The sequence below is a fragment of the Somniosus microcephalus genome, chromosome 5 (assembly GCF_052327205.1).
Source record: "Somniosus microcephalus isolate GS21.2 chromosome 5, FLI_Smic_1.0, whole genome shotgun sequence".
NCBI classification, from domain to species: domain Eukaryota; kingdom Metazoa; phylum Chordata; class Chondrichthyes; order Squaliformes; family Somniosidae; genus Somniosus; species Somniosus microcephalus.
Genome location: NC_140991.1, coordinates 9633194 through 9654781, shown reverse-complemented (window position 1 = coordinate 9654781; position 21588 = coordinate 9633194). Strand labels below are relative to the sequence as shown.

The window sequence follows — 21588 nt, the reverse complement described above, 5'->3', positions numbered from 1 at the left end:
GGGGGAGTGTTTAAGGTGGTGGACGGGGGGAGTGTTTAAGGTGATGGACAGGGGAGTGTTTAAGGTGGTGGACGGGGTCAGTGTTTAAGGTGGTGGACAGGGGAGTGTCTAAGGTGGTGGACGGGGGGAGTGTTTAAGGTGGTGGACGGGGGGAGTGTTTAAGGTGGTGGACGGGGTCAGTGTTTAAGGTGGTGGACAGGGGAGTGTCTAAGGTGGTGGACGGGGGGAGTGTTTAAGGTGGTGGACGGGGGGAGTGTTTAAGGTGGTGGACGGGGGGAGTGTTTAAGGTGGTGGACGGGGGAGTGTTTAAGGTGGTGGACGGGGGAGTGTTTAAGGTGGTGGACGGGGGGAGTGTTTAAGGTGGTGGACGGGGGGAGTGTTTAAGGTGGTGGACGGGGGAGTGTTTAAGGTGGTGGACGGGGGAGTGTTTATGGTGGTGGACGGGGGAGTGTTTAAGGTGGTGGACGGGGGAGTGTTTATGGTGGTGGACGGGGGAGTGTTTAAGGTGGTGGACGGGGGAGTGTTTATGGTGGTGGACGGGGGGAGTGTTTATGGTGGTGGACAGGGGGAGTGTTTAAGGTGGTGGACAGGGGAGTGTTTATGGTGGTGGACAGGGGGAGTGTTTAAGGTGGTGGACGGGGGGAGTGTTTATGGTGGTGGACGGGGGGAGTGTTTAAGGTGGTGGACGGGGGAGTGTTTAAGGTGGTGGACGGGGGGAGTGTTTATGGTGGTGGACAGGGGGAGTGTTTATGGTGGTGGACAGGGGGAGTGATGCCTTTCTCTCCGGTGTTTAGTCTAACCAGTAACCAGAGATATCACGGGTTTCCTGCACCAGTCTCTTTCGTTAATGACTTTGGTCTAAAGCATTGACTGTTATTAGAGGATAAATGTTCTCCCTCCACTGACTGATTTACACGAACCTTAAATAGTGAGACCAGTTCAGACCCCGTGGGGGGGGGGGGCGATGCAGTTATTGCCTGCTCCCTAGTTGCCCTGACAACTGAGTGGCTTGTTAGGCCACTTCAAGGAGGATTCCGAGTCGACCGCGTAGTGTGGGACTGGAGTCACGTGTAGTCCAGACCGGGTAGGGGCGGCAGGTTCCTTCCCCTGGAGGACATTAGTGAAGCACTTGAGTTTTTACAACAATCCGGTAACTTTCACTGTCATTGTATCTGGTGCTGGCTCACAAATCACTGAATTTATTGAATTCCGTTCACAACTTGCCCTGGTGGGATTTGAACTCTCGACCTCTAGATGGCTGGTCCAGTGCCATTAGCGGCAGGTTACTGTTGCCCATAGGCGGGGGGCGGGGGGGGGGTGGGGGGGCGGACATTTGTGAGTTTCCTACTCCAAAACGCTGCCCTGTGACCCCACCCCTTTACTGGATAGTGTCTTTGTGTAGGAGGATCTGGTGAGGACCGGATCACGTTTGACGCTGCGATGCCCCCCTCGGGCGGATAGTCGGCCAACGCCTGCAGCTCCGGCCTCGCGGGTGACGATTGACCGCTCTGGAGGAGAGGGGAGGGGCAGCCAGTGTTGGGGGAATCCACACCCCAGGAAGTTTGACATCTTGCTGAGAGCAGGTGGTGCCGCTGGGCCTCACCGTCCCGGTGTCTCGCGCTGGTTAAAACGGACGCCGGCAAAACCGATCGGTGAGGATTAATCTTCTGCATCTTTTATTTCCCTCAGGAAGGAGAAGAAAGACGAGCAAGACTTTGGCTCCTTGCCGGATTGGACCGACAGGTTGGTGTTTACTCAACGTATCAAGGGGTAGGAGCCCCAGCCACTGCCTCTCTGGCCACTCCGGGGAATGCTGCACCTCCGTCCAGTTCCCAGCCCTTTCCCGAGGGGTGGGAAACACTACCATTCCCCCCAGGCACCGATTTCAATCCTGTTCCCAATGGAGGTCCAGAATCTCCCCATTGGAGGAGAGCGAAAAATCTAGAGCCAATAGTAAATAACAGACACGCATTTCTGTAGCGCCTTTCACATCCTCAGGACGCCGCAAAGTGCTTTACAGCCAATGAAGTACCTTTGAAGTATAGTCGCTGTTGTGATGTAGGAAACGCAGCAGCCAATTTGCGCGCAGCAAGTTCCCATGAACAGCTATGTGATAATGACCAGATCAGCATTTTTTTTTTTTTAGTGATGTTATTTGAGGAATAAATATTGGCCAAGATGCCGGGGAGAAGTCCCCTGCTCCTCTTCCAATAGTGCTATGGGATTTTTTTACATCCACCTGAGAGCGCAGACGGGGCCTCGGTTTAACGTCTCATCTAAAAGACTCCCTCAGTACTGCCCCTCCGACAGTGCGGAGCTCCCTCAGTACTGACCCTCCTCAGTGCAGCGCTCCCTCAGTACTGCCCCTCCGACAGTGCAGCGCACCCTCAGTACTGACCCTCCGACAGTGCAGCCCTCCCTCAGCACTGCCCCTCCGACAGTGCAGCGCACCCTCAGTACTGACCCTCCGACAGTGCAGCCCTCCCTCAGCACTGCCCCTCCGACAGTGCAGCGCACCCTCAGTACTGACCCTCCGACAGTGCAACACTCCCTCAGTACTGCCCCTCCGACAGTGCGGAGCTCCCTCAGTACTGCCCCTCCGACAGTGCAACACCCCCTCAGTACTGCCCCTCCGACAGTGCAGCTCTCCCTCAGTACTGCCCCTCCGACAGTGCGGAGCTCTCTCAGTACTGCCCCTCCGACAGTGCAACACTCCCTCATCACTGACCCTCCGACAGTGCAGCGCTCCCTCAGTACTGACCCTCCGACAGTGCGGCGCTCCCTCAGTACTGACCCTTCGACAGTGCGGCGCTCCCTCAGTACTGCCCCTCCGACAGTGCAGCGCTCCCTCAGTACTGCCTCTCCGTCAGTGCGGCGCTCCCTCAGTACTGCCCCTCCGACAGTGCAGCGCTCCCTCAGTACTGCCTCTCCGACAGTGCGGAGCTCTCTCAGTACTGCCCCTCCGACAGTGCAACACTCCCTCATCACTGACCCTCCGACAGTGCAGCGCTCCCTCAGTACTGACCCTCCGACAGTGCGGCGCTCCCTCAGTACTGACCCTTCGACAGTGCGGCGCTCCCTCAGTACTGCCCCTCCGACAGTGCAGCGCTCCCTCAGTACTGCCTCTCCGTCAGTGCGGCGCTCCCTCAGTACTGCCCCTCCGACAGTGCAGCGCTCCCTCAGTACTGCCTCTCCGACAGTGCGGCGCTCCCTCAGTACTGCCCCTCCGACAGTGCGGCGCTCCCTCAGTACTGCCTCTCCGTCAGTGCGGCGCTCCCTCAGTACTGCCCCTCCGACAGTGCAGCGCTCCCTCAGTACTGCCTCTCCGACAGTGCGGCGCTCCCTCAGTACTGCCTCTCCGTCAGTGCGGCGCTCCCTCAGTACTGCCCCTCCGACAGTGCAGCGCTCCCTCAGTACTGCCTCTCCGACAGTGCGGCGCTCCCTCAGTACTGCCCCTCCGACAGTGCGGCGCTCCCTCAGTACTGCCTCTCCGACAGTGCGGCGCTCCCTCAGTACTGCCCCTCCGACAGTGCGGCGCTCCCTCAGTACTGCACTGGGAGTGTAGGCCTGGATTATGTGCTCGAGTTTCTGGAGTGGGACTTTAACCCACAACTTCCTGACTCGGAGGCGAGAGAGAGAGCTACCACTGAGCCACAGCTGACACTTCAATGGCAACTTTTTAGTTCCTGGGATTAAATAGCGGATTGGGATCGGGATCGTCTAATTTCAGGAATGGCTCTGAGCAAGTGGCATTGAGTAAGGAGATAACAATTTGATTAATTCCCTGATTTTAATTTCCTTCTCTCCGCAGTACCAAGCCCCCTGTGTTAAAGAGGGAAATCTGGGAGAATCCCAAGAAGGAGGAGTTTGAGAATCAGTGAGGTGGATATCGGGGAGCTGAGCTGCTGTCCAGACCAGTGTCTGGCTGCACGTCCAGCCCAGACTGACCAGGTGTTGGTCTGCGTACCTTCCTGATGTCAGCGTGCTACCTGTGGACTCTCTCGGCCCCGTTCCCAGTACATGGCCATCGCAGTCCAGAAGCTGTGCCGACAAATTTCACGCTGCTGGGGAACCTTGGGGGAGCTTCACTCTGCACCCAGCTTTGCTGTAGCTGACCCCTGCGTACTTGATGCTGAAATGGAAGGAGTTTCCTGAATGAAATCTGTGGGAAGGTTCGCGGCTGAAAACATTGCTGGCCAAAGGGCATCTGGTCAGAAGTGGGTGGTGGTGGGGAGTTGGTTTCACGTTGTTTCAAACGCTGGTTTATATGGTGATTGGGAACTATTGAATGTACGCGGAGAGCTGGGCATCAGTTATTCTAACCATGTACCTGTGGGGTGAGGCAAAGCGTGGCTTAGCTAACAATCATTGAAAGCAGCAACGCAATATGCTTAACTCTCCCGGTTTGGGAGTCTTTGATTTCTGGAGTTGAGTAAAACCCTGATTTATTTTTTGTTTACAGGCCCAGTTAAAGACGCAGCGCGCTGTCTCTCTTGGGCTCTCGTTTCCGCGAATCTATTGGTGGGAGCATGTGGTGGCGCCGATCGCGTTCAGTGAGCGACTGGTTCCCGGAAGGGGTCGTGGGTTATACATGACAACCTTGCACTATTCTGCCTTTGTATTTGTTCTGTCATTTACCTGCCGATTCAGCGCCGTCGTGCCAGTGAGGTTTAAGAATTATTATTTCAATAATTGATGCTGCTTATTTTACTCCATTGTTTTATGTGCTACGGCTCGTGAGCGAGATGACAGTTGTGAGAATTTATTGAACCAAAGATTGTCTGCTGTTTTGTGTTTTTATATAAATCATGTTTGTGCTTCATACTGTGTGTTTAGGATCATTGATGTTTATCCTGTCTGAGATACATTTACACAGTTAGGAGCAGGGGGCCGCTCAGCCCCTCGAGCCTGTTCCGCCATTCAATCAGACCATGGCTGATCTTATCTCAACTCCATTTACCCGCCTTCGCTCCATGTCCTTTAATACCCTTACCCAACAAAAATCTAGCAATCTCAGTCTTAAAATTATCAATTGACCCCCCTCCCGCCCGCCCAGCATCCACAGCTTTTTGTGGGAGTGTTTCATATTTTCACTGCCTTGTGTGACATCACCCCTGAACGGCCTGGCTCTAATTTTAAGGTGATGCCCCCTTGTTCTGGACTCCCCCCCCACCAGAGGAAATAGTTTCTCTGTATCTACCCTTTAACACCTCAATCAGGTCACTCCTTAATCTTCTATACTCGAAGGAATACACGTCTGGTCTGTGCAACCTGTCCTTGTAATTTTTTTTTAACTCGTTCCTGGGATGTGGGTGTCGCTGGTAAGGCCAGCATTTATTGCCCATCCCTAATTGCCCTTGAGAAGTTATTGAATACAACTGAGTGGCTTGCTAGGCCATTTCAGAGGGCAGTTAGGAGTCAACAGGAAGCGCTAGGCAAAAATAAGACCAATGTCCATCTAGTTCACCGTATACCATCCTGGGAGTCGCATGATCCAATAATGGAGTTGTTGACTAATCACAGCAATCAATCTCTATCAATGAGTCTACAACAGACCCAGACACGAGGCGAGGAAAACCCCCGGTGGTGGAGAGCTTTGAGAACCAGAGGTCCAAAGTCACCCACACCTCCCGAGCGACACTACTGTACACGGAGGTAAACTCTCCCATTGGCGGCCTTCAGCACCTCGAATGTTCTACAATTCCTGGATCTCGCTCCGCTTCACCGTGGATTTTCCCCTTGTTTTTTAGGTGGGGGGGAGCAGGGGACTAAATGTGTTCAACGTTCGTGTTCTGAGGAGAAGAAATTAACTTTAAAGTTCCGCAGACTAGTCCCGGGGTTGGGAGTTACAGCGAAGCCCGATCCTGACCCTCAGGTGTTGGTTTCCCAGCGCCACCCTGGTGACCAGGAGCAGGGGCTTCGGATGGTGTTTATCCTCCCCAGTCTTTAACCCAAGGATTCGCACCAGCTGAGGTTTGGTAACTGGGCACAGACTGATCTCTGTAGGCCAGCACTGCCCTTGGCTGTTGGGAGAGGGGTCTGGTCTTGGAGAGGAGCTAGGCTGGGCTGGTCATGGAGCTGGGCCCGGGCTGGGCTGGTCATGGAGCTGGGCCCAGGCTGGTCTGGTCGTGGAGCTGGGCCCAGGCTGGTCTGGTCGTGGAGCTGGGCCCAGGCTGGTCTGGTCGTGGAGCTGGGCCCGGGCTGGTCTGGTCGTGGAGCTGGGCCCAGGCTGGTCTGGTCGTGGAGCTGGGCCCGGGCTGGTCTGGTCATGGAACTGGGCCCGGACTGGTCTGGTCATGGAACTGGGCCCGGACTGGTCTGGTCATGGAGCTGGGCCCGGGCTGGTCTGGTTGTGGAGCTGGGCCGGGCTGGTCATGGAGCTGGGCCCGGGCTGGTCTGGTCATGGAGCTGGGCCCGGGCTGGTCTGGTCATGGAGCTGGGCCCAGGCTGGTCTGGTCATGGAGCTGGGCCCGGGCTGGTCTGGTCATGGAGGTGGGCCCGGGCTGGTCTGGTCGTGGAGCTGGGCCCGGACTGGTCTGGTCGTGGAGCTGGGCCCAGGCTGGTCTGGTCGTGGAGCTGGGCCCGGGCTGGTCTGGTCGTGGAGCTGGGCCCAGGCTGGTCTGGTCGTGGAGCTGGGCCCAGGCTGGTCTGGTCGTGGAGCTGGGCCCGGGCTGGTTAGGTCATGGAGCTGGGCCCGGGCTGGGCTGGTCATGGAGCTGGGCCCAGGCTGGTCTGGTCGTGGAGCTGGGCCGGACTGGGCTGGTCATGGAGCTGGGCCTGGGCTGATCTGGTCATGGAACTGGGCCCGGACTGGTCTGGTCATGGAGCTGGGCCCGGGCTGGTCTGGTTGTGGAGCTGGGCCGGGCTGGTCATGGAGCTGGGCCCGGGCTGGTCTGGTCATGGAGCTGGGCCCAGGCTGGTCTGGTCATGGAGCTGGGCCCAGGTTGGTCTGGTCATGGAGTGGTGCCGGGCTGGGCTGGTCATGGAGCTGGGCCCAGGCTGGTCTGGTCATGGAGCTGGGCCCAGGCTGGTCTGGTCATGGAGCTGGGCCCGGGCTGGTCTGGTCGTGGAGCTGGGCCCGGACTGGTCTGGTCGTGGAGCTGGGCCCGGGTTGGTCTGGTCGTGGAGCTGGTCTGGTCTGGTCATGGAGCTGGGCCTGGGCTGGTCTGGTCATGGAGCTGGGCTGGGCTGGGCTGGTCTGGTCGTGGAGCTGGGCCCGGGCTGGACTGGTCATGGAGCTGGGGCCAGGCTGGTCTGGTCGTGGAGCTGGGCCCGGGCTGGTCTGGTCATGGAGCTGAGCTGGGCTGGTCTGGTCGGGTCATGGAGCTGGACTGGGCTGGGCTGGTTGGTCATGGAGCTGGGCCCGGGCTGGTCTGGTCATGGAGCTGGGCTGGTCTGGTCATGGAGCTGGTCTGGTCATGGAGCTGGGCCTGGGCTGGTCATGGAGCTGGGCCCGGGCTGGTCTGGTCATGGAGCTGGGCTGGTCTGGTCATGGAGCTGGGCTGGTCTGGTCATGTAGCTGGGCCCGGGCTGGTCATGGAGCTGGGCTGGTCTGGTCTGGTCATGGAGCTGGGCCTGGGTTGGTCTGGTCATGGAGCTGGGCCTGGGCTGGTCTGGTCATGTAGCTGGGCTAGGCCCGGGCTGGTCATGGAGCTGGGCCCGGGCTGGTCTGGTCGTGGAGCTGGGTCCGGGCTGGTCTGGTCGTGGAGCTGGGCTCGCAACTCCCCCACCCCCCTCTCCCAGTGGCTAACTGCACCTTATGGTGCTGAGCCAAACCGGCAGGAGTAACTGATCTCCGTTTGGCATGCAGGGGCCCTCCGATTGGCCTCAGTGCCCTTACAATTGTGGGGGGGAGGGTGTCAGAAATATATATTTATTTAAGCTGCCGACTCCGGCTGGAAAGTGCATTTAATTTGATTGGCGGCCCCCACAGTTGAATAGCTGGTTGACTGGCTGAAGGTGAAGAGCAGTAACTGGGTGCAGAGGTCTATGCAACTCTAGCCAGCGAGTGCCTTCAGGAGAGGAGAGAGAAAATGGGAATTAAAGTATTATTCACAGTTGGCACCGAGCCTGCAACCAGTCACTGACGGATACCCAGCTGCTGCGTAGGGAGGAGAATGAAGCGGATTTCTCCACCAGCCTGGGGCAGATTCTCTGAGATCTTCAAGCTCCCTCGGTCAGTCTGGTTTCTGCCCTCAGGATTTATTAAATGCTACTTAATTTTCCTTAATAAATATTTTGCAGCTTCTCGCCTGGTTTGTTTTTGACTTCAGAACATCAGTTTTTCATGGTTAATATTGAAGGAGGTGTGGTCATTGGATGTTCCAGCACATAGAGGTCTAATCCCACTCTCCCTCTCCCCATACCCTTTAATATCCCACCCAGTCTAATCCCACTTTCCCCCCTCACTCCTCATACCCTTTAATATCCCACCCAGTCTAATCCCACTCTATTGCCCAGTGCGGCACTGAGTGCCGCACTGTCGGAGGGGCGGCACTGAGTGCCGCACTGTCGGAGGGGCGGCACTGAGTGCCGCACTGTCGGAGGGGCGGCACTGAGTGCCGCACTGTCGGAGGGGCGGCACTGAGTGCCGCACTGTCGGAGGGGCGGCACTGAGTGCCGCACTGTCGGAGGGGCGGCACTGAGTGCCGCACTGTCAGAGGTGCCGTCTTTTGGATGAGACGTTAAACCCCATCTGCCCTCTCAGGTGGATGTGAAAGATCCTATGGCACTATTTCGAAGAGTAGTTTGTCCTAGTCAACTTTTATCCCTCCACCATCTCTGAAACAGATGCTGTTTGAGAGGTTGCTGTGCAAAAAATGGCTGCTGCTTTGCCCACATTATAACAGTAGTTACATTGCTTAATTGGCCTGAGGTTGTGAAAGGTGCTGCAGAAATTCGACTTTCTTCACATGGAGGGTTGACTTAAAATGACCTTCAAAAGGATGAATCACAATGTGTGGTCCCCATCAGCTGAAAAGTTTCAACAGTTTTATTCCCCTTTTGATTCTTCTCAATATTTTGAATTTAAGATTTGAATAAGGTAAATAATAGAACTTTAGGTCAGAATGCAGCTTAATTCTTGAATGACAAATTCTCATCGCCATTGGACGGTGAGATCGCATTAACCAACATCAAACTTCCTCTGACCCAGTCCCTGAAGTTTGATGGTAAATCACCCACAGTGAAGTTCACAAGTTTAATTCACGTGTGTTCCATTCTCATGTGTTATCTTCACACGTATATTATTGTAAATAAGTTAATGCCTGAGTAAAATTAGCGTGCTGGTGAATGGTACAGGCATGTTAAATATTGGTGGGAGAATTTCACCGATTGGATGTTCGGAGCTGCATCTTTAATCAAACACACACCGGATTTATACGAAACATATTTAGCAGAGAAATGATTTATTTGGGATGGGTGCAGATAAATGCACCTTATGTCACCCTGGTAGCAGCTGTTAGACGATTGGTGTTTATGTAGGACTATATTTCTCAGGAACATCCCGAGGTTCTTCACATACGATCAATTCTATTTTTGAAGGACAGTGACTGCTGTTAACTGGCTGTTAAAGGCAACTTTTTCCTCAGTGAGGTTTCACAAAGAGCAATTAATCTCTTATTGGTGATGGTTGAGGGGTAAATATCGGCCAGGACACCGGGGAGAACCTGCTGCTCTTCGAATAGTGGCTGCGGAATCTTTTACGTCTGCTTGAGGGCAGACAGGGCTTCTGTATAATGTCTCATCTGAAAGACGGCAGCGCCGACAATGCAGCACTCCCTCAGTACTACACTGGGAGTGTCGACCTAGATTAGGGGCTCAAGTCTCCAGAGTGGGGAAATGCACCGCTCCACTAGAGGGGTCGTCAGTTCTCTACAATCAATCCCATGGTGAGGTGCTCCTGGGCTGTGGGCACACCAGGCTGGCCTGGTGTGTTTGAATGGTAGAGCTTTGCACATTTGGTGTGATGATTGCAATTTATTTCCCTAAATCACCATTTCCCAGTGCACAGTTGTACAAATGGAGGTATTTAAAAATGAAGGGGTTCGATAGGGTGAATGTGGAGAAACTGTTTCTACATGTGGGTCAGTCCAGAAGGGGCCATCAATATAAGATAGTCACTGACAGATCAAATGAAGAATTTAAGAGGTATTTCTTTACACACAGAGTGATGAATGTGATGCTGCTGGTTGAAGCAGAGAGCATCAATGTATTTAAGGAGGTTTAATGCTATATAAACCACAGCTCCATGTTAATCTGGTGAAGACAGGAGGGTTCAGACTTTACAGCCCCCCTTTCTGCAGCGGCTGAGGGGTCACGGTGAGACCCCGCCGATCACTCAGTAACACACCCTCAGTTAAAGAGTACAAACCCAGTGGCTGCATACACGGCCATTCTCCAAGTATGCACATCACATGTTGAGAGCAAAGATTACTTTTAAACTCCTCTACAATGTGACGTTTCACAGGGAGCATAGAGTTTTCACATGGCGGAGGATTGGGGCGAGAGGGAGGGGGAAGGGTCCAGTAGTGTAGATGCATCCGTCGCCTCTCCCAGTGAATTGCACATTTTAAAACACGTATAAAGTCAGTACGTTGTTAAGAAATAAATCAGAAACAGCAGGTCCGGCAACATCTGTGGAGAAACGCAGGTTCCAGGTCGATGACCGTTCATCAGAAATAACTTGCATTTACAGTATATAGCGCCTTTCAGATCCTCAGGATGTCCCAAAGCGCTTTACAGCCAATGAAGTACTTTTGAAGTGTAATTACTGTTGTAATGTAGAAAATGCAGCAGCCAATTTGCGCACAGCAAGCTCCCACAAACAGCAATGAGATAATGACCAGATAATCTGTTTTTGTGATGTTGGTTGAGAGATAAATATTGGCCAGGACACCGGGGGTAACTTCCCTGCTCTTCAGAATAGTGCCAGGGGATCTTTTACGTCCACTTGAGAGGGCAGATGGGACCTCGGTTTAACGAGGAACAGTTTATAAGCAGGCACCGAGCCAGGGAGAATAATGAAAAGGAGGTCTGTGATTGGGTGTCTCTCTCTCTCTCTCTCCACAGATGCTGAGTGTTTCTGTTTCCAGCATCGTTTTTATTACAGCATCATCAGTATTTTGCACGGTGAAGATAACTTGGAGTGGCATCACTGTTGGTTTAACAGGGTGCTGGTTAAAATTGGAATTGTGCAGAGGCAGAGTCAATGATGGGAGAAAACACAATTCATTAAATTACATAGAATTTACAGCACAGAAATAGGCCATTCGGCCCAACAGGTCCGTGCCGGTGTTTATGCTCAACATGAGCCTCCTCCCACCCCTTCGTTTCACTCTATCAGCATAACCTTCTATTCCTTTCTCCCTCATGTGCCTATCTAGCTTCCCTTTAAATGCATTCATGCTATTCTCCTGAATTCCTTTTTAGATTTATTAGTGACTCTTATGGCCCCTAGTTCTGGACTCACCTGCAAGTGGAAAATCTTCTCTACATCTACCTTATCAAACCCCTTCATAATCTTAAAGACCTCTATCAGGTCATGCCCCAGCCTGATCAGCCTTTCCTCCTAAGTATATCCTCTCAGTTTTGGTATCATTCTTGTGAACCATTTTTTGCATCTTCTCCAGTGCCTCTATATCCTTGTTTATAATATGGAGACCAGGACGGTGCACTGTACTCCAGTCTACCTCTCACCTCCATCCTCCACCTTCTGGTAAAGTCTGCAGGGAAGGAGGGGGGAGTGCTTCAATGCAGAGAGAAAATGGGCTGGAGCTGTGACCAGAAAGTGGAGGATGGAGACTACGAGAGGTAGATTTGGGCAGCTGGCAGGACATGAGAGCTGAAGAAGTGTATTGGCTGGCAGGAGCTGTACAGCAGTCAACAAGACGCATGGGCGGAACGGGAGTGAGTGTTGAAGCAAAGTTTATCATAAAGCCAAGCTGCTGACAAACGGTCACTCGGTTTAGGTTCTAGTGGGGAAGAAGCCATGCCCTGCTACCAACTAGGTCAAGCCTGGTGAGGTGATGTCTACGAGTGGCCAGTTTGCAACAGGACTTTGTTTGGTTGTACCCATGATGCCACAGTCCATGCACTTGAGGTTGTTAAGGATGCGATGGAGCAGCTAAAAGACAATTGGAACGGGCAGGTTACTGAAAAGCAGGGGCGGCAGGTGAGGAGAGGGGAGTGGAGGGAAGGCGACGGAAGGCAAAGAGAGGGATGGGGAGGGTAGCAAAGTGAAGGGGGGTTGAGGGAAGGAGAGGATTGGGGAGGGAAGGAGAGGGGTGGGAAGGACTGGGGATGGGACGAAGAGGAGTGGGGAGGGAAAGGTGACTTCTCATTGGTGTCAACGACTGGAGATTGACAGACCTTGAGGAACTAGACTTCTTTGGCGTACCGGTTTGAAGTCAGACACAGTGCTGTGGTCAGATTGAATACTGAGCCTGCACATGGTGGGTGATGGTTCAGAGTGAGAAGATGAGCATGTGAAAAGGTCACTGGAATAAACAGTTGGTGGTTGAGTGCAGAAGTGTGGGGCGGAAGTGTAGAAATATATGGGCTGGGGATATGTGAGAATGTGGAGGGGAACATTCTTAAGACGGTCAGGATAAGAGGGTCAATGGCTGGTCATGCCATGAGAATTGAGACTGCAGCAGAGTTGGGTGCAACACTAACCATTGCATAAGAACGTTCAGAGCCAGAATGACTGCAAGGAAGGATGGTGATATCACAGCAATGATATCAGTGGAACCATCCCCTGCCCCCTTACCCATGTCAAAATACAGGAACAAACTCAAGGACAAGAGAAGGTCATTCCAACATTGAACCCTCCGGTACTCCAATTCACCCATCCAACTGGATTTTGGATGCCCCTCATGTATTGACTTTACAACCTTACCTGGTGGATTGCATTGACTATTCAAACTTCAGCTCATTCAAAACTCTGCTGCCCTCATCCTAACTCGCACCAAGTCCCGTTCACTCATCACCCCTGTGCTCACTGACCTACACTGGCTCCCAATCCCGTAACATCTCCAATTTAAAATTCTCATCCTTCTGTTCAAATCCCTCCATGGTCTCGCCCCTCCCTTTCTCAGGAATCTCCTCCAGCTCTACAACCCTCCAAAATCTCTGCGCTCCTCCAATTCTGGCCTCTTGCGCATCCACAATTTTCATTGTCCTACCATTGCCGGCCGTGCCTTCAGCTGCCAAAGCCCTGAGCTCTGGAATTCCCTCCTTAAGCCTCTCCGCCTCTCTTTACTTCTTTAAGACGCTCCTTAAAACCTACCTCTTCGACTCAGCTTTTGGCCTCCTGTCCTAATATCTCATGTGGCTCGGTGTCAAATCTTATTTGATAATCGCTCCTGTGAAGCGCCTTGAGACTTACCACGTTAAAGGCGCTATATAAATGCAAGTTGTTGTGGTTGCCCTGCAGTTTGTTGTTTCATTAATTTAATGTCGTCCTGCCCTGACTCAAAGGGTAATTTCCTAGTCCACCTTATCTATACCGTCTCACTAAGGTCCCCTGTAAAACATCTCTCCAGAGTGTAGTGCTTAAGCTTCTCTCTGATCTTTCCGTCGCTCATCCTCTTTACATAAGAATTAGGAGCAGGAGTAGGCCTTACAGCCGCTCGAGTCTGCTCCGCCATTCAATAGGATCATGGCTGATCTTCGAACTCAACTCGTTTCCTCCCCGATCTCCATATCCCTTGATTTCCCCTAGAGTCCAAAAATCGATCTCAGCCTTGAATATACTCAACAATTCAGCATCCACAGCCCTTTCGGGCAGAGAATTCCAAAGATTCACAACCCTCTGAGTGAAGAAATTCCTCACCTGTCTTAAATGGCCGACCCCTTATCCTGAGACTATACCCTCTAGTTCTAGACACTCCAGCCAGGGGAAACAACCTCTCAGCATCTACCCTGTCAATCCCCCTCAGAATCTTGTATGTTTCAATGAAATCACCTCTCATTCTTCTAAACTCCAGGGAGTATCGGCCCATTCTACACAATCTCTCATCATAGGACAGCCCTCTCATCCCAGGAATCAATCTAGTGAACCTTTGTTGCACCGCCTCCAAGGCAAGTATATCCTTCCTTAGATAAGGAGACCAAAACTGTGCACAGTACTCCAGGTGTGGTCTCACCAAAGCCCTGTATAATTGGAGCAAGACTTCCTTACTCTATACTCCAACCCCAATCCCAACAATGGGGACGAGGTCTTTTTGCTTGGCCCTGTGCTCTTTTTCCAGAAGGTTTATGGAGGCTTTCTTTAGAGAAAAAGGAAAGAAATTCAAAGATACTCTTTGGAAAAGATGCCTCTTTCGAAGTGAGGTGATCTTAGTTGTCTAACTAAAGGATAAAGCCTTGGCTCGGTTGACGGGCTGACGAGGACGTTTTTGCAGGGCTCTGAGGAAAGAGCAGGGGAGTGGGACTAATTGGAAAGCTCTTTCAAAATGCCGGCACAGGCACGATGTGCCAAATCTCCTGTGTTGTATGATTCTATGATACTTGGTAAAACCTGTTGGAGGAAAGCAGTGTTCAGTTTGCTGTTCTTGTGTGATATGCTAATACTCTTTTAAGGCTAGGTAGGTGAGACTTCAGCTGGGGGATGCTTTAAGCACCTGAAAGCGTTTTTGATGTAAACCCCTAAAAATGCTAACAGACAAGACACAGCTTTCACAATATTCAGGAACTGATCACTTGTGACCAGTCTCATGTTTTTTTAATTAGGGAAAAGAAATCCAAAAATAAAACAAGTCACTGCCCCAGAACTTACACTGCACACAGATTAAAAGCCGACAATTCACTCAGACCTGGTGGGTAAGAGCCACCTCGCGTGGGCAGCTCATGTTACATGCACACTATAAACTGGCACACTTACACACTCACCCCCTCTTCCACATGGTCTGTTAACGTTTCTGTAAACCCTTGGAGCTACTGATTCTGCAACGTGGGGGCCTCTGTCCCCCCCACCCCCCGGAGAGCCGGGGAAGAGGCCGTAATTTGATGTTGCTACTGGGGTGTTTGGGTAGGGGTGTCAGGCCCGAACTCGGATCTGACTCTGAGCGGGGCACTGGGCATTGAGCCAGTGTAAGGACTGGACTCTGGACATACCCAGGAGATATCTCACGTTCTTCCAGGGAAGTTTGGGGGGGGGTGGAGGGGGTTAAACGGATGTCCGGGAGAAACAGACGTCACAACTGGCGATCTACACTGCTACGTGGCTTTGGAGACTCCCGCCAGCTGCCTAGGCTGCGATAGGAGCTCAGCACTCACTGGTGTCAGGGTGAGCACCGCGGTGCGGGGCCCACCATGGGCAGGTTGTTACAGGGATGCATAAACGCTGCTCTATTCCACAGCAGTTGGGGGTTAGCAGGATGGCGCGGTACCGGAAGCAGTTCCGCCCTGTAGAAGGGTTTCCATTTATCGACGAGTTAGCCTTTCCTCTGAGAATGGCGATTGACGGGGAGGCGGAGAGCAGTTCCCCAGAGGGGAGTGGGCAAGGAGGAAGCGGGGGTAACAATGGGTGCGTTACGCTCCTGATAGTGTCTCTCACACCGACAAACAGCCAGGTCAGGGACAGTGTTGTCAGGGCATTGGGTGCAGGCTGGCTGTCTCTCAGGTGCAAGGCCCTCGGTAAAGATAATAAAATAATTTACAACATATTAATAAATAAGTATTTGTTATATCTGGAACTTCGCTGTAAAGCCGTTCCGCCATTGGATCGCTTTCGGTTGAGGGTTATAGAGATATTAATAGCCTGACTTTCCTTTCCTACAACTGCACCCCCCACAAGTAGGAAAGGATTGTAGTGTTCTTTAAACTAGATGAGCAACAGATGGGAGTGGCGTCAGCCTGGGGCTCAGTGGGAGCATTGCCGCCTCTGGGTCAGAGGGAGCAGGGTTTGAACCCCGCTCCGGACAGTCGCAGAGACTGGCTCCAGCTCCAGCTCCGAATACGGAGTTGATGTTCAGTGGAATCCTCGCGGCTGGTGGGTGTGGGTGACTCTGCTCCCCCCATCATATGGGGGTTGTGGGAACCCAGAAACCCTCCCTCTGTATAGGACTAACCCCCCTATCGGCTGGGAGAAAGATGGTCACCGCCATGGAAAGAGCATTGACATCGCGGCCTGTCGGAATATTAACCAGCCTGCGAATCGCTTCACTGCCTCACACTATTCTCCAAGGGGAAGAATGTGAAGATAGGGAAACAACAAACAAAATGTTTGGTAGTGGGGTCCTAATGATGCACAGGCTCTGGGCAGAGGGGGCTTGCGGGGGGATGTATGGTCTGTTCCCACCGATAGTCGACCACCATCACTGTATAGAGTGGGGTCAACCTCAGCTCATAAACTTATCCTTCACTGGTGACAGATAGGTATTTCACTCAGACAGCACAAGGGGCGTGTCTCTTATTTAATCTTGTTCATGGCGGTGGAAGATTGGTGCATTGTGTTGTTCTTGGAATCGCAATCTGCCCAAACTCAGCATTTAATTGGAGGAGTGCCCCACCCTGTGATGGAGCCTCCCTCCGCCTCACCCTCCAGTAACTCGCGGGCTGAGTTACATGGTCGGGGAACTGAGTACCTTACCGAGTTTTGTGTAATAGTTGGGGGGTCTGTGGGAATGGTGAGTGGCGGTGAACATGGGCTGGAAGTAAAGCGGCTCACCAGTGCCGCACTGCAACGGCAGACAGGCAGCAAGTGTGTCAGTTCAAATACACAAAATGACCCTAAAACTAGCAAATAAAAAAACCAAGGGGCTGCCTGACCAAACAACCAGAAAATCCAGTGCACAAGGCCGAGTGAGTTATACACCAGTGCGAATTATAATCTAGATTTTATGGTATTTGAACTATACAGTACAAGTGGGTACAGAAAATAAATGGTAAGAACCGACAATATCGTTTTGGTACCAGTCAAAACCCCAAAAGCCTCAGTCGCATTTGTTTCGCTAACCGTTCGGAGTTCCAGTTCATTCAGCAGGATAAGGGTTAAATTGGCCAGTTAAACCCAATAGTTGTGCGACTGTATACAGTTCCAGTTTAATCAGCAGGATGTGGGAGGGTTAAAGTGCGAGTCACAACAGGAGTTGCGTTAATCATACGGAGGTCCTGTTAATTCAGCAGGGCGAGGGGTTCTCACCGTGTAACTGTAAGGAGTCACTGTTTATTCAGGGTAAGGGTTATTCGCCATGTAACTGTAAGGAGTCGCTGTTTATTCAATTGTTTATATAACAGTTGATGGTTATAGAGGCACTGGGGAAGGTACAAAAAAGATTTACAAGGACTGAGAGGTTATAACTATCAGGAAAGACTGAACCGGCTGGAGTTCTTTTCTCTAGAACAGAGAAGGCCGAGGGGTGACCTGATAGAGGCCTTTAAAATTATGAAGGGATTCGATAGGGTTGATGCAGAGAAGATGTTTCCAGTTGTGGAGGAGACCAGAACTAGGAGCCATAAATGTAAGATAGTCACTAATAAATTCATTGAGGAATTTAGGAGAAACCTCTTTATCCAGAGAGTGGTGAGAATGTGGAACTCGCTATCACAGGGAGTGGTTGAGGCGAATAGTATCGATGCATTTAAGGGGAAGCTGGATAAACACATGAGGGAGAAAGGGAATAGAGGATTATGGTGATAGGGTGAGATGCAGTAAGGGGGAGGAGGCTCGTGTGGAGCATAAACACCGGCACAGACCTGATGGGCCAAATGGCCTTTTTCTGTGCTGTAGATTCTATGTAATTCAGGGTAAGGATTACTCACGGTGTAACTGTACAGAGTCGCTGCTTATTCAGGGTAAGGGTTACTCACGGTGTAACTGTACAGAGTTGCTGTTTATTCAGGGTAAGGGTTACTCACTGTGTAACTGCAGAGTCACTTTATTCAGAGTAAGGGTTACTCTCTGTAACTGTACAGAGTCGCTGTTTATTCAGGGTAAGGGCTATTCGCTGTGTAACTGTACAGAGTCACTGCTTATTCAGGGTAAGGGTTACTCACGGTGTAACTGTACAGAGTTGCTGTTTATTCAGGGTAAGGATTACTCACGGTGTAACTGCAGAGTCACTTTATTCAGAGTAAGGGTTACTCTCTGTAACTGTACAGAGTCGCTGTTTATTCAGGGTAAGGGCTATTTGCTGTGTAACTGTACAGAGTTCAGGGTAAGGATTACTCACGGTGTAACTGTACAGAGTCACTGCTTATTCAGGGTAAGGGTTACTCTCTGTAACTGTAGAGTTGCTGTTTATTCAGGGTAAGAATTACTCACGGTGTAACTGAACAGAGTTGCTGTTTATTCAGGGTAAGGGTTACTCACGGTGTAACTGTATGGAGTCACTGCTTATTCAGGGTAAGGGTTACTCACGGTGTAACTGTACAGAGTTGCTGGTTATTCAGGGTAAGGGTTACTCACGGTGTAACTGCAGAGTCACTTTATTCAGGGTAAGGGTTACTCTCTGTAACTGTACAGAGTTGCTGTTTATTCAGGGTAAGGGTTACTCACTGTGTAACTGCAGAGTCACTTTATTCAGAGTAAGGGTTACTCTCTGTAACTGTACAGAGTCGCTGTTTATTCAGGGTAAGGGTTATTTGCTGTGTAACTGTATAGAGTTGCTGTTTATTCAGGGTAAGGGTACTCACTAACTGCAGAGTCACTTTATTCAGAGTAAGGGTTACTCACTGTGTAACTGTACAGAGTTGCTGTTTATTCAGGGTAAGGGTTACTCTCTGTAACTGTACAGAGTCGCTGTTTATTCAGAGTAAGGGTTACTCTCTGTAACTGTACAGAGTCGCTGTTTATTCAGGGTAAGGGTTACTCACTGTGTAACTGTACAGAGTTGCTGTTTATTCAGGGTAAGGGTACTCACTGTAACTGCAGAGTCACTTTATTCAGAGTAAGGGTTACTCTCTAACTGTACAGAGTCGCTGTTTATTCAGGGTAAGGGTTATTTGCTGTGTAACTGTATAGAGTTGCTGTTAATTCAGAGTAAGGGTTACTCTCTGTAACTGTACAGAGTCGCTGTTTATTCAGGGTAAGGTTTATTAGCTGTGTAACTCTATGGAGTTGCTATTTATTCAGCAGGGTAAGGACTGTTTGGCCATTTAAATGGTACCGAATTGAATTGACTTAAGCACCCATCTGTTACTGTGCGTGCGATCCGGCTACTGCCGACTGTGACAGATTTAATCTGAGCGGGTGCAGTATCTGGAGCAGTGGAACCGAGGACGGTGTGGTGCAGTGATCCCTGTGCACTGCCGGTCTCCCAGGGGCGATCTATTGGTTTGCAAAACAATGTACTGGGCTGGGCCAGGTCATTCAGTGCCACTGAAGGGTTCTTGTTTTCAATTTTTCCCCCTCCTCAATTATTCACCCCGATAAATTCACAGATTTAAAAATCATTCCTACTCAGCTTCGACTGATCTTTGAGCTCAGAGGGTTGTGAGGAATCACGCCTCCTGCAGCTTCTGTCAGTCTCATGTGCGGTGAGGTCCCTGGCCTCCTCTCCAGTTAGCTACACGAGCTGAATGTTATGTTAAATACATTAAAATGAGAAAAGAGTAAAAAATAATAGGGTCACGGTTAAGAAACGTACAAATGCTACTGTGGGGTCCTCGTTACTGCGTTCTCCCTGCTTCCCCCTTACCTCTCAGTTTTCGTTTATATAATTTATTTTCACTCTCGCACCCCTCGACATTCATTTAAGTTTTAATTCTTTTACATTTACCAGCAAATTTAAAACAAAAAACTGAAACAGAGAACCCAAGGGGGGAGTTAACCGTGGCCTCTGACCTCAGTGCAAGAATGTGTGACTGCAAAAGGTGAAGGGCGGTTAGCTGGGCGTTAGGTTGCGAGTCTATACTCTCAGGATTACCGTGCAGCCCCCTGCCTCCTGCTCTTCCCAATGGTCCAGCGCTGAGAACGAACCCGCCCTCCTCACCCTTTGCGAAGCGGAGTGGCCCGTCCCCAAAGTCTCAGGGCAGCGTCGATTCTCCCTTTCTCCAAAATATTGCCCTGAACTGAACTGAGCGCACACAACTAGATGAGCTGCTGGGTGATTAGTATTCGCCAGCCTCTCCCGCCAACCCTGCCCTAGAGAGGCGAGAGCATAACCCTGGAGGGCCAGGCGGTGCGGTGGCGCACACCAATGGAGTAGAAATTTGGACCAGCGATTTGTTATGGGGGCGGGGGGTTAAGAGAAGTTCCAACTACCTCGTTAAATAACTTATTCTCGGCGGCTGGTAAGCTGAGGATATTCAGAAAACAAATAGCCAATCTGACAGAGAAAAAAAAATAAAGGGCGAGCGTAAGGAATGAAAGAGCGGGTGTGACAAAGGGAAGCTAGTTCAGCATCTACGGACGAGCAGAGCTTGCTGGCGGACTGCGGGCTCAATACACAGGCAGATACTGACCACTCGTCACTGCTTAAATGGTTCTAATAGCAGCTACTAAATTCAGACACTTTTCTTATTTCTCTCTCCCCCCCCACCCCCCACCCCCCAACCCCGTTACAACCGTTATACGAGAGGCTTCTGAACAAAACCGAGCAATTGTAACAGTCCCGGGTAGTTACGACCACATGCGGTTAGTAGATATTTTGTTTGTTTCTTGTATTTTTTTTCCTTTATCCGAAGAATTCTTCTGCTTGCTTTTTTAAACTATTGACTGGTGTCGGCTGGCTTATTCGAGGTACTATGGTTCAGTGGTGCTCACTCCGTTCTGACGTCTCTCCCTTCCACCCACAATCTCTTCCCCCCCACCCTCCCCGCCCAACCCCCCCCCCCCTACTTCTGTATCTGAAATATAAAGAGCCTCAGGTTAATGTTTTTGGCCGCTAGCAGTTTGTTGCATTCGATGGAGTCTATGATAGGCAGCGGCATGTAGTCTGTTTCATTGTTCTCGTTGGTGAAGGCGAAGTGGTAGATGACGGGGTTAATTTTGACGTCGTCGTAGGGGCCCTTGAGGAGGAGGAAGGAGCACTCCATCGGCGAGCTGACCTTGCTCTTCAGGATGAGCTGGAATGACAGGGTGCGCTTGCAGGACAGGTTGGGGTTGCGCTCGGAGTCGTTGACTCGAGCCTTCAGGACCCATGTCTGGTTGAGCACCGTGAACCGCGGCGTCTCATAGTACAGCCTGGTGATGAAGTCGTCTGTGCGGTAGGGTCTGAACTGTACTTCTGCAAAAGAGGCAGAGAAAGAAGAAACAAATTACAGAATTTAAACACTTACACCGTCCGTCTCTGCTAAACACTACGGGATTTCCACATAGTCACCATTGGACTGGCTGCCTGAACACTCAGTTTATTGTCCCAGATTGAATACACTTCTAATCCAATTATTCAGGACCGGGATTAGGAAACCATTTACTAATGTGGACATGGATCTGAATTAAAATGGAGGAGGGCTGGGGGAGCATATTTTTTTAACCACTTCTCATCCTCATCGCTCACTGATTTCTCAGTTGTGGTGTCGAGTACAGCCTAGTGGGTGATAATCGGAGGGAGCTGGGCTCCGGGGGGCCACTCTTAGTGGCTGTGGTCAAAGGCGACCCCGAGTGCCTTCACCGGGGTTGTGTGGCACTGGGAGACCACT

General features: G+C 51.3%; 2 protein-coding genes across 4 annotated transcripts in view; one reads left to right on the top strand and one right to left on the bottom strand.

The window, feature by feature from the left end:
- LOC147116867 (uncharacterized) overlaps positions 1 to 4822 on the top strand; it is a 128597-nt gene extending 123775 nt beyond the window's left edge. The window contains exons 29-30 of the mRNA XM_085987181.1: positions 1690 to 1743; positions 3812 to 4822. Of these exons, the coding sequence (XP_085843307.1) occupies positions 1690 to 1743; positions 3812 to 3881 (124 nt within the window). The 3' untranslated portion in view covers positions 3882 to 4822. The remainder of the gene's footprint in view (positions 1 to 1689; positions 1744 to 3811) is intronic.
- A 9855-nt stretch (positions 4823 to 14677) lies between these two features.
- zftraf1 (zinc finger TRAF-type and ring finger containing 1) overlaps positions 14678 to 21588 on the bottom strand; it is a 168636-nt gene continuing 161725 nt past the window's right edge. For 2 of the 3 annotated variants that reach the window (XM_085987290.1, XM_085987289.1), the window contains one exon: positions 14678 to 21173. In XM_085987290.1, the coding sequence (XP_085843416.1) occupies positions 20782 to 21173 (392 nt within the window). In that variant the 3' untranslated portion in view covers positions 14678 to 20781. The remainder of the gene's footprint in view (positions 21174 to 21588) is intronic. The other variant, XR_015078323.1, reaches the window with a different exon arrangement.